General features: G+C 41.5%; 1 protein-coding gene across 4 annotated transcripts in view; it reads left to right on the forward strand.

Moving 5' to 3' along the window:
- LOC115087675 overlaps nt 1–15649 on the forward strand; it is a 149493-nt gene that overhangs the window by 87902 nt on the left and 45942 nt on the right. For 3 of the 4 annotated variants that reach the window (XM_029595130.1, XM_029595131.1, XM_029595132.1), the window contains 2 exons: nt 4381–4590; nt 8968–9019. In XM_029595130.1, the coding sequence (XP_029450990.1) occupies nt 4381–4590; nt 8968–9019 (262 nt within the window). The remainder of the gene's footprint in view (nt 1–4380; nt 4591–8967; nt 9020–15649) is intronic. The other variant, XM_029595133.1, reaches the window with a different exon arrangement.

Genomic DNA, 15649 nt, shown 5'->3' on the forward strand with positions numbered 1-15649 from the left:
TTCAAGGCCATAAGATACTTCTAGTCAATGACGGCACAACGAAAGGCCATGTCCCCGGCGTGCACAGAGCTGCATAAGAGAGGCATCAAATTTGGGTTGCTTTATCCAGCTAAGCTGCGAGTTTCCCATGATAACAAGGTTCTTATCTTCACGTCCAGAGATGCTGCGGACAGATTTATAGTTACCTTGCCAGCCGCAGGGGAAGAATAACTGCTGATTGTCGTAGGAAGTTTTCCTGGTTGCGGAGCAAGGGGAGGAGGTCTGTGGATCCTGGTTCTTAAGTTGCTCTTTTCTAGCCTTGGGGATTGACAAGGTCTGTCACCAGTTTTTGTAGCTGCGACACAATCTAATCTGACTTCGATATATATTGCCCGTGCCCTTGGAGTACAACTGGTATACCAGGGTCCCCTTGATTGGGGGCCTTGTGGATCCATCATGACTCTAAAATGCTGTTAATGTTGCTTGATTTCCTGTACAAGTTACGTTGTTGGCTCGGGGGCGTGGGGGGCCTAGAGGGGGAAATAATTCCAGTGTAGGACCTGCAATGGAAAAGGCACATTCACACGTGACGTCTAGAAAGCCGTGGGGATGGTACATTGAGTAGGCAACATTGGAACGAGTGCAAAGATCTTGTGGTCTGACAAACAAAGCATGGCATTAGCCCAAACAGAACTAATCATTCAAAAGTTTGAAGATAGTCTTTGTAACCTTGTACTTTATCCTCTCATGGATGGAAAGGCAGTGTAATTCTATCAAGAGTAGGGGTGATATGATCGGATGGCTTCAAGCCAAAAAGCAAACGAGCAGAGGCATTAGGTAGCAGCTGTAGGGGCTTGAAGGTAATCTTAGCTAAGCCAAGATAAAGCAAATTGCAGTAGTCCACTATGGGGAAAGACTTGTAACACTTCAAAAATCACATGCATGAAGGAGTTATTTTAAGACAAGATAAGGCACAAATTCAACAAAAACCTTCTGCAATAACATGTTTGTGGGGACAAAATGATGGCGTATTTTCTAGAATTACTCAGACTCTTGACCTGCTATTGAATTGTGAAATTGCAGCCAAACAGAATTAAAATTAATGGAAGTATAGAGACTGTGATTAACAAGGAACTTGGTTTTAGTCATGTTTAGACAATTTGAGATGCCTAAACCATTTAATGGCAGAGAAGCAGATATTAAGGTGCTCAAGAGTATTGACCCAGGGGGAACTTATACATAGTACAAATTGTATGTCATCCACATAACTTATAAGAATCAAAGTTGCAAGCAGTTTACAAATTGGAGCAAGATAGAAATTTAAAGAGCTGATCCCTGTGGAACCCCAGTTGTAACATTGGAAATTGAAGAAAATTCATTTTTTTGCTTTATGACTAGAGTATGATCAGATAAAGATCAAAACCAGTTTAGTATCCTGTTTGTTCAGTTAAACTCTTGTGAAGATGTTTTGTTTTGTGGTGGTCTTTTCCACCTCTGAGGCCTCCCAGCCGCCTCATGCACCTTAGGTTTGAAGAGATTCCTCATCATGCATTCCCTGCTAGAAGGCACTTATATTAATTAGACTATTTTGGGCGCTCAGTCCAGAAGACTGAAGACCCGTGAGCTTCATTCTACTCCCTGGGTGGGCAAGACTAGTGACAGCTCCTTTTGAGACATTTTGATAGCTGAAGATTTATCCAGTTTTACATTAAGAAATGTATTTTGGGTAATGTTACATGTAGCAGAGTTTAAATATTAGCTTACAATATTTATTCACGAGGTCACTAAATGTGATAATGATGGAATGTTATGTAATTGCTTATGGTTTTTTTTTTACACTTAAACTACAATTTCAAATGAAAAAGATGTATTTTGGACAATTGCTTTGTGGGAAGACTTCTGACTCATCCCTCCCCATGGGGGATGCAGAGCTGAGGTAGTCTGATCCCCTTTTTCCTGCAAGAAGTTCCCAACATAATTAAGAATGATCAAAATCAGAAGACCCCCAATTGGATCTCCACCCCAAGAACCAGGATAGGCTGTGTCCAAAAATGAGGCTGACTCAGGTAGGACCATTAGGATTACCATTTTAGATGCTGGAAGAGCTTTGTGCATGTAACACCACTATGGGAAGCGTCACTCAGATGCCTGAAATAAAGGACACCTACCTAACAAACGCACAGCTGTATCCACAGGCAGCTGTAACTTCAATATTTTAGACAAATTGGACTTTGTTGCAAAATTGGTAAACTTTATTTTAACACCCAGATCCTGGGTCTGTCTGATTTTTATCCCAGCATCTCACCCCTTGAGATGCAGGGAAGAGCACACACCACTATCTGGACCATAAACGAGAGCTTCCCCCTACAGAAAGGAATCTATCCTGGGATAGAAATTTAATCATGGGAGAAAAGCTTGCTGGATGCATGCTCTCTGGACCAAACCTCCCTAGAAAGGGTTACACGAAGAAAAGTAACTCGTTTTGACTGGAGTAATCTGCACAGAGCAGCAATTACCCTAAGAATTAAATAAAAATCCCAAAGCAGAACAAAAAAAGATTGGGTAGGTTAGTTGAATCACTTGGGTCTCTTTCTACTGACATTTCCTAGGATATTAAATCTGGATGCCTTTTTGTGAATTCTGATTTCAGGTTTTTAGGTCAGTCTCCATAAATCAGGAATGGGTTGTGGGCAAGGTACCTGGCCCAAAGACAGACCCCCTTGTGGGGGGAGGGGTTTAGAGGACAGGGGTACAGGAGAGGTTTGTGCATTGCATGTTGGGACCCTCAAGTGACCATGCTGGGGGGGTTTGCACAGAGATGTTGCGTAACTTTCAATTTGTCATTTGAAGCATATGAATTTAATGTCAGTGCCGAATGTCTCAGCCTGATGTTTTTGATATTTCCCATTATCCCTGGTGAATTTGATTCTTTTCAGCTGTTTGACCATCAGTGACTTCTCTGCATACAGGGATTTTTATAGCTCTATATGCATTTTCATTCAGGTAAAGCTACTGTTCTCTTAACTTTTGGGCTTGAATCCTAGTTGGCAAAATAATCTCTCAGTAACTATTTGTGTTGTGCAATATTGTATCTGTGATATGTTGCTAGATGGTCCTTTTTTCTCTTCAGGTTATGGCCTTGTGGATCTTATGCAGTTTACATGCTAGGCAGTGTTTACCTCTCCTGGATCCCAGCATGTATCACACTCTGCCTAGGCCAGGAGCTCAGACACCAGCTACTCAATCTTCTGGTCTATATATCCTTCCTTTCCTCTTCACTCTGCTTCCTGACTTATAGTATAGGGTGCAATGGAGGATGATTAAAAGTAGCAATTCACCTGTTGCCTTCCCCAATGTTCTGGTGCCTCCTTTTCTGACACTCCTCTCTAGATCTCATATTTCTCTTGCAGAAAGATTATAGTATCATCCCTTATTTGTTTTAAGATGTCATTACTTTAAATATATGGTTTTTGGCATAAAGGCAACAGTACATGATCTCCTTATCTTCAGGAATCCTCCTAACTTTAATTAAAAAATAAGAGGAAAACTAGTTTCTATAATCTTGACTTCTGCTGCAGTGGGCCCATGAAAAGATCCATCCTGGCCTATAGCTGCACCAGCGGTGTTATCCTCAGCCAAAGATTCAGCACAATCATTAGCCTTCATACTATGGCCTAGCACTTTTTTTTTTTCAAATCTTACATGAAGTAGCCAGTATGAATCTTTCCTGCCTTCCATGCTTTTTCATAGTAATCACTTTGAGAATTGGAATAGAAGTTTATAAGTCACCATATGAAGATGCAAAACGAGAGTTGGCAAGAGAAATTTACAATTATTCCCTCAGGTCCCTAGCCACTCTTTGTTAGGGGCAGGTACAGTCCAGTCAGCTGTGATGGGTCCTTCTGTCAGACTGGAGGCAGTTGTACTGAAGCTGTGGCTTCTCTAGGCCAGCAGTAGGTGACAGGTACATGGGAATGTCACACACAGATACACACACATATATTTGTGACATGGTATAGAATTCCTGGAGGTTCCCCTCAATCTTGGTTTCCGTATCTATTTGCACCCCTCATTCTCTCTTTGTATGTTAAACTAGCACCTCTGTCTTGAAGATGTTTTACAACAAGGTAAAAAAAATGGCTGAACTGGTCCTGATTTTTACCTTCATGTTACCTATGGAATTCCAGTTCCAATGTCTCAAAATATTTTAAAACAAACTAAACTGGCACTCATGGTTTTTTAAATCAAATGTGCTGAAGATCTGGTAAGTTGATGGCAGTAAATAGGATTGTATCTTGGATTGCCAGATGTTTTGGCTTTATACTTTGTGCTGCTGGAAGGTCAACATGTGAGACTCTGGATTTTCCTGTGTTTCTCAGTAGAACCTTTTTTTCTGCTCAGTGTGTCTTCCAGATGAGATGCCACCTGCCACCAGTGGACTTTCCCTTGCTGATGAACTCGGGTATAACCTTCGCTTTCCTGGGACTGCTGCATGTCCGCCAGCTGAATCTTTGGCCTATCGGATGGACGAGGCTGTGGGTGCCTCAAACAAGGGGGATTTAAGGAGCAGCCAAACACTTAGACCACCCAGATCCAGCCCCTGGAAAAAAGGTGTGTGTTTCAGGGGGGGGGATGGAGGCAAAGTGTTAGATATTCAGCACATGGGGAGGATCATAGGCCAAACAAAACCCCATGACCTCCTAGGGTTCCCCCACAGGCACAAAAGTCACTTTTCAAAGCTCTTAGGATTTTACTCAAGCTGCGAATGATTGTTGGCATTGTTCAAAAATAGTTACTGGTGAAATGAGCTGGAAATCAAAAATCCAAAATTAAAGCACACACAATTTTCTCTGGGTCAAAATTCTGAAAAGTCACTCCACAGGGATAGTCCAGTCTCTCTTCTCTTTTTTTTTTTTTTTTTTATAATCACCTTAGATGAGCTTCTGGTACAGAACTCTTCCTAGAAAACTCTGTTCTTGGAGAAGTAAGAAGGAAAAAAAATAATCACAAACAAACTCTTCTCAGGCTACAATTTCCTCACTCTTCAGGGACAACTGAGGTATTCTTCCTAACCTTTTTATCCCTCTTTCTCCTCTGTCCACTATGATCTGAGCACTCTCCCAGGCCTTCCCTATGGAGGACCACCAGTTCAATGGAACCACTCTGAAAAGATGGCCACCTCTTTCAGAGTCTGGAACTTAACCTTCTGGTTTCTCACCTTTGTTCTTCCCACACTGCACAGGTGCAGAATGTTTTTATAAAATTGGGAATGGTATGCCTCCTTAGCACACTGACACTACACCAATAACACACACAGAGGTAAGAGTCTGAGACCTCTTGGCACATACTGCTGGCAAGGCAAATAGTGGCATAGCCATGGATGGGCCATGGCCCACCCACTTTAGGCTCAGACTCACCCAACCAACCAGGGCTATCTAACAGCAGAGCAGCAACACCATCACTGGATCCGTCCCCACAACAGTGAAAATAGGAGTTTGGCTGTCCCTAATGAAAAGGCCCCATGTGTGGGGGGGGGGGGGGGTGAGGGGATATGTTTGTGGTAGAGCATATGTGCGTGTGGTGGGGGGGGGGGGGGGGGAGAAGACAGTAGAAGAAACAGAACTAGAAGAGACCCTAAAGGAATTAGGAAACAAAACAAGGGAAAAGTGGGGGGGAAAAGAGACTGGGACCAACTGATTAGAAAAATACAAAGATCAAACAGGTTAAAAATTGATTTTAGCAATTGGAATGTCATCTTTGGGAATATGCATTTCCTATATTGTATTTTGCTCTTCATAATTCCAGAGTCTAGTTTCTCAGACTTTCTATTTCAGTTTTGTCTGCCTGTTTTTCTAATTTGTAGTCTCTTATTTCTATATTAGGTAAGTGTCAGTCTCTGTTTTGCTTGTGCATGTGACTGAAGTATTTCTGCTAGCTTGCAGTTTCTCTGTAATCCAGCTTATTCTGTTCCAGTACACGATGTATTAGTCTTCTAGGGCCTGGTGTAGTATTTACATTGCTGCTTTTCATAAGGTTACTGTTTGAGTCGAGACTGCTGTGCTTGTATGGTATGGCAAGGTTCTAGTTTTTGGGTTTTTTTGGCAGAAGTTTTACGTTACAAAATGTTCAGCAAAAAAATCCCTCCACTGCTAAAGTGACACCAGAATTCCAATTTTTTTCATATTGGTTGTAATATGAATTCTCCTAGCTCTGCACCTGTTCTGACTGATTAATGCTATTTTATTGTTATGATTTGTGGCATTCTGCAAAGAGGATTCATGAAAGAATACATTGTTTTGTTTTGAGTGGTTGGTTCTGATTGTTTTTTCTTTGCTTTTTTACATGATATACTTGTGCATTTATAAACTACAATATAAAATTAATACAGATTAATAAGGAATTTCTAATGCTGGTAAGGGCTTGAAATTGAGGTAAATATTTTAAAGTTTCATACATGATACATAAAAGCTGTTGCAGACTACTTTGAAAGCCATTGTAGGGTTACAGGTCATGGGTGAGATCTCTCCTAGAACATTTTGTCCACTGTCATTCCAAAACAGCATTAACTCTTAGGATTCAAACAGCAGCAACTGTACCTATGAAAGGGCACTAATACACCACCTATAACAAGTCATACTGACAACAGATCCTTGGACAAAAACTAAAAACAATAGCAGAATCTTCCTCTCGGTCCCACATAAAGACACCCTTACCAAATGCAAAAGAAGGAATCACAAAGTTCTAATCAGATAAAAACTGAAATGGAAAGCACAAAGCTACACTGCATGCAGTGCAACCCTGGAGAAATAACAAACATGTATTTTCTCCTTTACTGACTGAAGTACAAAAATTAATAGATGCATATTATCAAGAAGACATTCCAAAGAAAGTGAAAAATGTTTACCTTTTTCTCTCCATCTTTTTTTCTAATCACATTAGCTTTTTGGTTTTTTCCTCTTGTTCAAACTTCTTTTCAATTCTCCTATCCATTTCCTTTCTTCTCTGTCTTCACTTTGTCTCTGCAACTGAGCTTTCATTTTTCATCTCATATTGCTCCATTTCTCTGTTCCTCTGTCTAATCAGCTTTCACCCCTTCTTCCTCTCACTTTCCATTTCTCTTCTCCATTGTCCTCATCTCTCCCCCACCCTCCTCCGTATCCCATTATGTAGAATCTATTCCCGGCGTTGGTCCTCCTTTATTTAGGCCCAGAAACATGGATCACTAAAGTAGTCCTAGGGCCTGTGCTTTCCAAGATCTGCAGCAGCCCTGTTACCTCCTTCCCCATCAGCTTCCTCCATAAACAACCCAGGAAGGGGAAAGAAGTAACACCTATATTCCACCCATCCAAATTTTGACATTTGCAGCTCTTATGTTATAAGGGAATAGCAGACCATTTTCATGCCAACGCTGCTGCCTTCCTCCACTTCTGGACTCATTTACTAGATGCCATTTTATCTCTCTGACTGCACTTGCAGGGTCAGACACTGCTTCCTCCTCCTGCTTCAGGTCTCATGGGATCACTGCTGTCATCTTCCTCTTGTACTTGGGTAGCCCAAAGCAGTTGCTTCCTCGTGGCTTTGTGGATCCCAGATTAAAATTTAAAATAGGAGTCCCAGCCGGTCTGCTGGTAAAAAGGCCAGTTGTAACCCTTAAGGCCTACACCAGTACAAAAACAAGGGGTTGTATAGGTTTTTTTTTAATACTTCCTATAAACACATTCAGTCATTACTAACTTTCAGGCCTAACCTTAGTTTTAGCAGCAGTTGCTGGATTTTCATTTCCTTACCTTATTCACACTCCCCAGTATTTCCCAACAGACTTTCATTGTGCGCAGAAACCCTACTATCCAAATACTCTAAACTTCTAAACCCTTAAAGAAAATCCCAAGTAGCTCTGCATCTGGCCATGTGTTTGGAAAGCCAGCCAGTGTCTGAATTTTAGCTTCTTAGTTGTCAGAAGTGGCCTTACCTGCACCTCACTCTAGCTGAAGAAAGCTAAGGGAGGTACTGCTGATAAGACTGCTACCAATGGCTGGCTAGGGAAAACAGCTGATTCAGTGCTGGTTGTACAGTATGGCATGTATAGATTTGTACTTAAGAAGTTTGTTTTTTTTTTTCTTTTTTTGGGGGGGGGATGGGATCCAATTAACTAAAAATCCATAGATGTAATGTGACGCTGGGGCAACAAACAGTAAAACTATTACAGCAACGAGACCTGGGAAAACTTTTTTTTTTCCTAGCTTCCTGTTTTTGATGCCACCATTTCTGTTTCATGCCACCTTCATGACCATGACACAGGGGATAGAGTGGGAGACTCTGCAAATCTAGGGGGCAGGGAAGTTATCTCGAATGGTCATTGGGACCATTTAAAAAAAAAAAAAAAAAAAAAACAATTGGAGGCAAGAGTGTTAGGGTTTGGTCAGACACATGGACTAAAAAGTAGGGATTCTAATTTAATAGGAAAGCCTTTCTTTTAAGGTGGTATCGAAAAGGATCTCTGAGCAGAACTGCTACTTCCTGCATTTGGCTAAATTTAGTGACCTACTGGCCTAACTCAGCCAGTACTTTCACTCCCAGGTTTCTCAGATATAAAAACGCTTTAAAATCTAAAAGAAATTCAGAAATTGTCTCCAGTACAAATCCTTATTTTTATTTTTTATTTTTTTTTGTAGTCATACCTTTTTAACATGAGATGTTTGCTCCTATTGACTACACAGTGATAAGGGGACATCTTGGGATAAGCATGGAGTAGGAATAGAGGATCAAAACAGTACCAAACTTTGGTCGTTGATTGACCACAGTCAAAAATTTGGAGGAAAACTGCTTGCATTTTTAGTGAAGACATTTTGGTAACTAGTCTGTCTGGATTTCATTAATTTAACGATAACACTTTGAACTTATAGGTACACGGTGATTCATTGGGTGGCATAAAATAGCATAATTTATTCTCTATATTCATCTTCATGTATGTTAATTCTTGTCTTACAGAAGATACACTGTCTCCTGGTGCCAGTGGACATACCGTCCTGAGCAATAAAAGGTAAGTTAGTCTGACTTTGCTAGGAACATGTCATCAAGCCTCTACTAAAGGAAAGGATGATGAAGTATATTAAATATTGCAGGTTGAAGGACTTAGTTTCCTTGGACACCTTATCTTGAATTTTTCTCTCTTCAGAAACTTCAAGTTTCTTGAGTTTAGGATGGGGTAGGTGTTTTTTTTTTTCTTTGGAAGAAATACTTGGAAGTAGAATTCCTGTCCTCTTTCCCTTGCTGGGAAGGGTTCTCCCTCTGAGGGAGGAGGAGCTCCTTGTCTAGCAATTCCTCAAGTGATCAGTCATTTTAATATCCAACAAACTTTTCTTCTGAACTGTTTCTTCGGATGTAGCCAGTCCGTATTGACTTTATTTTTTTTATGCTAATTTTCTTGACTTGTCTGTTTCTTCTCTGGACTACTCCCATATGTTGTCATTTGAGGCCTCAACTGTCTGTGTGCTAATCATATCAGCAAGTTAGATGTGGTTTAAGTTTCTGATGTCCTGTTTTCCCTCTGCACAGTTAAGTTGCTGGTAACAGGAAATAAGTCATGAGATCAAGTGTATTAATGGGCAGTTACTCATGAGGCTATGAAAAATGGAATTTATTATCAAACTTATAGGCCTTATGCCAACAAATTACACTAGCAATATTAGTGATTATCTTTACCAACTTCTATTGCATTACAAAGATCTTCATTAACTAAACTCAATTTTTCTACATGTATTAGGGCAAATTAAGAACATAACATAAATTGCCTTGCTGGGTCAGACCAAGGGTCCATCAAGCCCAGCATCCTATTTCCAACAGAGGCCAAACCAGGCCACAAGAACCTGGCAATTACCCAAACATTAAGAAGATCCCATGTTACTGATGCAATTAATAGCAGTGGCTATTCCCTAAGTAAACTTGATAAATTGAAAAACTAAAGAATAGCAAATCTGGACCAAAGAGTATACATCCAGGAGTGCTGAAAACAGATAATTAAAAATATGATTCTGCTATTGGAAATTTGTAAGCTAAGTCTATGGTACCTGAAGACTGGAGATTTGCCAATGTAATGCCAATTTATAAAAAGATCAAGGGATGATCCAGGAAACTACAAACCAGTGACTGTCTGGGGTAGGCAGAATAGTTTATACCATCAAAGAACAATTTGAGCATAATGATAGGCATAGTTTTTTGGGACACAGCCAACATGAATTTAGCCAAGGGAAGTCTTGCCTCATCTTTATTTTTTTTTTTAACAGCGTAAACATGTGGATAAAGGTGAACCAGTTGATATGATGTAACTGGATTTCCAGAAAGCATTTGACAAAGTCCCTAATGAGATTTCTTAGGAAATAAGTCATGGGATAGGGGGCAGTGTCCTATTGTGGATTGTCAACTGGATGCAAGATTAAAAAAAAGACTAGGGCTAAGTGGTAAATGTTCCCAATGGAGAAAGGTGAATAGTGGAGTGCCCCAGGGATCTGTTCTGGGACTACTGCTTTTTAATATATTTATAAATGACTTAGAAATAGGAACAAGTGAGGTGATCAAATTTGCCAACGACATAAAATTATTCAAAGTTGTTAAATCACAAGAGGATTGTCCGAAATTGGAGGAGGATCTTGCAAAACTGAGACTGGGTATGGAAATGGCTAATGAAATCTAATTTGGGCAAATGCAAAGTGATGCACTTAAGGAAGAGTAACCCAAATGAGAGCCATGCAATGTATGTTGAAATCTTCTGCACAGTATGCAGCAGCAGCCAAGAAAACAAATAGAATGCTAGGAATTATTAGGAATGGAGAATAAAACAAATATTAAAATGATTGACAAACTGAAGAGTAGTAAATCACCTGGACTGGATGGTATAAACCCCAGAGTTTTGAAGGAACTAAAATGAAATTTCAGACCTATTAGTAAAAATTTGTAACTTATCATTAAAATCATCCATTGTACCTGAAGACTGGAGGATAGCTAATGTAACCCCAATATTTAAAAAGGACTCCAGGGTGATCCAGGAAACTACAGACCAGTTAGCCTGACTTCAGTGCCAGGAAAAATAGTGGAAAGTGTTTAAACATCAAAATCACAGAACATATAGAAAGACATGGTTTAATGGAACAGTCAGCATGACTTTACCCAAGGCAAGTCTTGCCTCACATCTGCTTTTCTTTTTTGAAAGAGATAATAAACCAGTGGATAAAGGTGAACCGGTAGGTGTAGTTGCTTCCATCGCTGCTAGACACCCTCACTCCGCCCTCTACCTCTGTGGTGACCCCCTCCGGGTCTGATGGACGGCTGGCTGCCGCGGCATCTCCATGCAGTCTCCCTCCAGCGTCCCCGGACCAGCTCGAGGTTGCAGATCTCATGTTTGCCTGCTGACCTAGGACACGCATGGGTGCTCTGAAGTACTAGCGTGTGAACCTCAGGGGCATCCCCCTGAGATATCATCCACGTCCAATATTTAAAGGTCTCTATTTTCACTATCAGATTGAGTTAGCAAGGAATAGACGGAAGGACGAATACAGATGTTGCCCCCAAGCTACTCTGCCTCCTCGGACTTACCAGAGGTACCTGCTCCTCGGGGGCCTTGCTCTCTCTTTACACTTCAGATTACAGATAGGAACCGGTACTCTCTCCTTGAGGGCCTATACCATTCCAGCTCCTGAGCTTTGAGACCTTGTGAGTTTTGTCATCTAGTTCTGTTCATGAACCCTGTCTACTCTGCCTACTCACATTCTACAGTTTCTCAACAGCTCAGCCATCCTGGATCGCTGTTCCAGTACCTGAGGGACTGCAGCCCTGCCAGGCATATCGGCTCACTGCCGCCACCTCTGGTGGCTTCATCACCTGTTTAATAATAAAAGAACTAATGTGTATCTGTCTCCATACTCAAGCCTAGCCAGTGGTCCCTCTCGGGATATCCTCCCGAGAGTGTGGTCATCTGCCATCGGCCCAGGGATCCACCCACAATTATATCAGACTACAGATTGCTACTCTGCAGTCTACTAGTACAGAGTTCATTCTGCTTGCTCCTCCCATCAGCATCAAGATTCAGAATGATACTAACTCCTCCTTCTTTGGAGTCATAACAAGATCGATAACTACCTAGCAAATCCTAACAGATTCATTACAGACTACTAATTCCTCCTTTCAGGAGCCCGCAACTCAGATTAATTACAGTAGTGTACTTGGATTTTCAGAAGGCGTTGACAAAGTTCCTCATGAGAGGCTTCTAGGAAAAGTAAAAAGTCATGGGATAGGTGGTGATGTCCTTTCGTGGATTACAAACTGGCTAAAAGACAGGAAACGGAGGATTAAATGGACAATTTTTTCAGTGGAAGGGAGTGGGCAGTGGAGTACCTCAGATCTGTATTGGGACCCTTACTTTTCTATATATTTATAAATGATCTGGAAAGAAATATGACAAGTGAGATCAAAATTGTTCAGAGTAGTTAAATCACAAGCAGATTGTGATAAATTGCAGGAAGATCTTGTGAGACTGGAAAATTGGGCATCAAAATGGCAGATGAAATTTAATATGGATAAGTGCTGCAGCAGTCAAAAAAGCAAACAGAATGTTGGGAATTATTAGAAAGGGAATGGTGAATAAAACGGAAAATGTCATGCTTCTGTTGCTCCATGGTGAGACTGAACCTTAAATACTGTGTACAATTCTGGTCGCTGCAACGCAAAAAAGATATAATTGCGATGGAGAAGGTACAGAGAAGGGCTACCAAAATAAGGGGAATGGAACAGCTCCCCTATGAGGAAAGACTAAAGAGGTTAGGACTTTTCAGCTTGGAGAAGAGACTGCTGTGGGGGATATGATAGAGGTGTTTAAAATCATGAGGTCTAGAACGGGTAGATGTGAATCGTTTTTTACTCTTTCGGATAATAGACTAGGGGGCACTCCATGAAGTTAGCGTGTGGCACATTTAAAACTAATCGGAAAAAGTTCTTTTTCACTCAATGCACAATTAAACTCGAATTTGTTGCCAGAGGATGTGGTTAGTGCAGTTAGTATAGCTGTGTTTAAAAAAGGATTGGATAAGTTCTTGGAGGAGAAGTCATTACCTGCTATTAATTGAGTTGACTTAAAAAAAAAAAATAGCCACGGCTATTACTAGCAAAGGTAACATGGAATAGACTTAGTTTTTGGGCACTTGCCAGGTTCTTATGGCCTGGATTGGCCACTGTTGGAAACAGGATGCTGGGCTTGTTGGACCCTTGGTCTGACCCAGTATGGCATGTTCTTATGTTAATGAGATGGAATAATAATGATTCCCATATGAAGAGAGGCTATAGGGGTTAGGACTCTTCAGCTTGGATAAGAGACAGCTAAGGGGGGGATATGATAGAGATTTATAAAATGAGTGGAATGGAATGAGTAAACAATCAATTAATGCTTTCACAAAGTACAAAGACTAGGGGACACACAATGAAGTTACTAGGTGTTAGTTTTAAAAATAATGTTTTTTTACTCAAAGCATAATTAAGCTCTGGAATTCGTTGCCACAGGATGATGATAAAGCTGCTAGTGTAGCTGCATTTAAAATGGTTTGGAGAAGTTGCTCGAGGAATAGTCCATAAACCATTAAGGTGGAGTTGCAGAAATCCATTGCTTATTCTTGGGACAAGCAGTTTGGGATCCTGCCAGATATATTTGACCTAGATTGGTCACTCCTGGAAAATGGGCTTGATGGACCCTTGGTCTGACCCAGTATGGCAAGACTTAACAATTTTAAGCATCATAATTGTTCTCCATGCCCCAGATTTAAGTTTTACTACATTCACTTTCAAAACATTTTGGCTGTAGATCAGTTAACACCCAATGATTAGAAATAAAGCTGATAAAATTCATACTTTCCATACCTAGGAACTTTTGATTTCCAGATGCCCTGAGATTGTCATAGATTAGCTGGTGGAGTGGGGAGGGAGGTTTGTTGCATATTTTCTCCTCCCTCATATCTACACACACTTACATGCACATTCTCTCAAGACTCTTTCCCTCCCTCTTACTCACATAGGCTTCCTCTCAGATACACCTGTGTGCACACACAAATGGGCTCAGTTTCATTCTCAGATTCACATATGCATACACACAGAGGCACTCCCACTCCCTCATACAGACTCCTTTTCTTTCTCTGCTTGTTCAACACATACCTGGACTCCTTCTCACTTGCACATAGGCTCTCTCTCCCTCTTGTGCATGCATACAGAGGCTCCCTTTCTCCTTGTGTGGTGGGCAGGATGGGCTTAGGCCTCTCATCTTCTGCTGCAGGTGGGATGAACTCCACCCATAGCCCTCCTGGGCCACCTTGTCGTCACTGCAGGAAAGGCTGCACACTTCATCTTCAGCCACGGGTGGGATGGGCTTCATCCATGGTCCTGCTGTCTTAATCTTCAGCTATGGGTATGAGTGCTGCCTATGGCCTTCCTTGGCCTTCTAATTTTCATCTGTTCTCCACCCACAGCCCTTCTGCATCACTCTCCTTATCTTTGGTCATGGGCAGGTTGGATTCTGAACTGCGGCCCTCCTTGGACTTTTCATCTTTGGCCATGGCCCCAGTGGGTCACTTTGCTCATCTTCAGCTGTGGTCAGAATGGGCTCCATTCACAGCCCCACTGGGCTTCGCTTCTTTTGTTTTTAGCCACTTACCAGCAAGGGGCTCATGATAGGAATTTTCCTGCCCCCCCCCCCCCCACCACCAAGGGTTGGTACTCTAGGCAACTGCATAGCTCATCTAATGGAAGTGCAGGCTCAGAGTCAGACTGGTACAACAGTTGTTGCCCATTCTGAATACAAGGCTTCAGAAAGGGAGAACTTTTTTAGGATCTGGAGCACAAGGAGCTTCTACACCTCAGGGAGACTTCCTCTCCTGATGGGCTAGAGATCACTATTAGTGCAGTCATCAATATCAATTCCCCTATTGGAATTTGCATCCTTACAGATGCCAGTAAAAAGCTGCCAAATAACTGTAGAGACTCGAGCAGCAGCTAGACATCAATCCACATTTGATGCTTTGCATCACCTTGTCTGAGGCCTGCTGGATCTTTGTCTAGTTCCCTGAAGGTTGCCAATGCCAACACAAATTGGGAGGTAGAAGGGGTGGCCACATTTTCCTGCAAAGTCAGAGGTATATCGACAGCAGGCCCTTGGAGATTGTTGGGATTCATGGGATTGCCTCTCCATGAGACAGCTTTGGGGAATTTACAGTCACAGCCAGAATGTCCCCACTCCCAGCATCTTGCACCAGTAGAGAGAAATGCTATTGCTTCATTGCCTTTGCTTGAGGCTTGGCATTGGAGTGCCTTGATGCCAGGACTGAAGAGGTGGAATCCTTCGCTGCCTTTGGGTGGGAGAAGACAGGCGATGGCCTGTCACCACCATCCTTTCCAATGCGCTCTATGCATCACCAGCATCCAGTTCAACACCCGAGTCTATTCCAATGGACTGGTCTCTTATTTCACAAAAAAATCATTCCATAAGGTGAACAGAGAACACTTGTTAGTTATGAGAAGTGACATCTTTATAGAGTTCCCAAAACTTGTTATACAAAAGTAATCTAATTTTCATATATATAATCCCATGTGTCAATACAGCTACTCCAGCCACATTCACCATTCACTTCAGAAGTTAGTA

This window comes from Rhinatrema bivittatum, chromosome 3, assembly GCF_901001135.1.
Source record: "Rhinatrema bivittatum chromosome 3, aRhiBiv1.1, whole genome shotgun sequence".
NCBI classification, from domain to species: Eukaryota; Metazoa; Chordata; class Amphibia; order Gymnophiona; family Rhinatrematidae; genus Rhinatrema; species Rhinatrema bivittatum.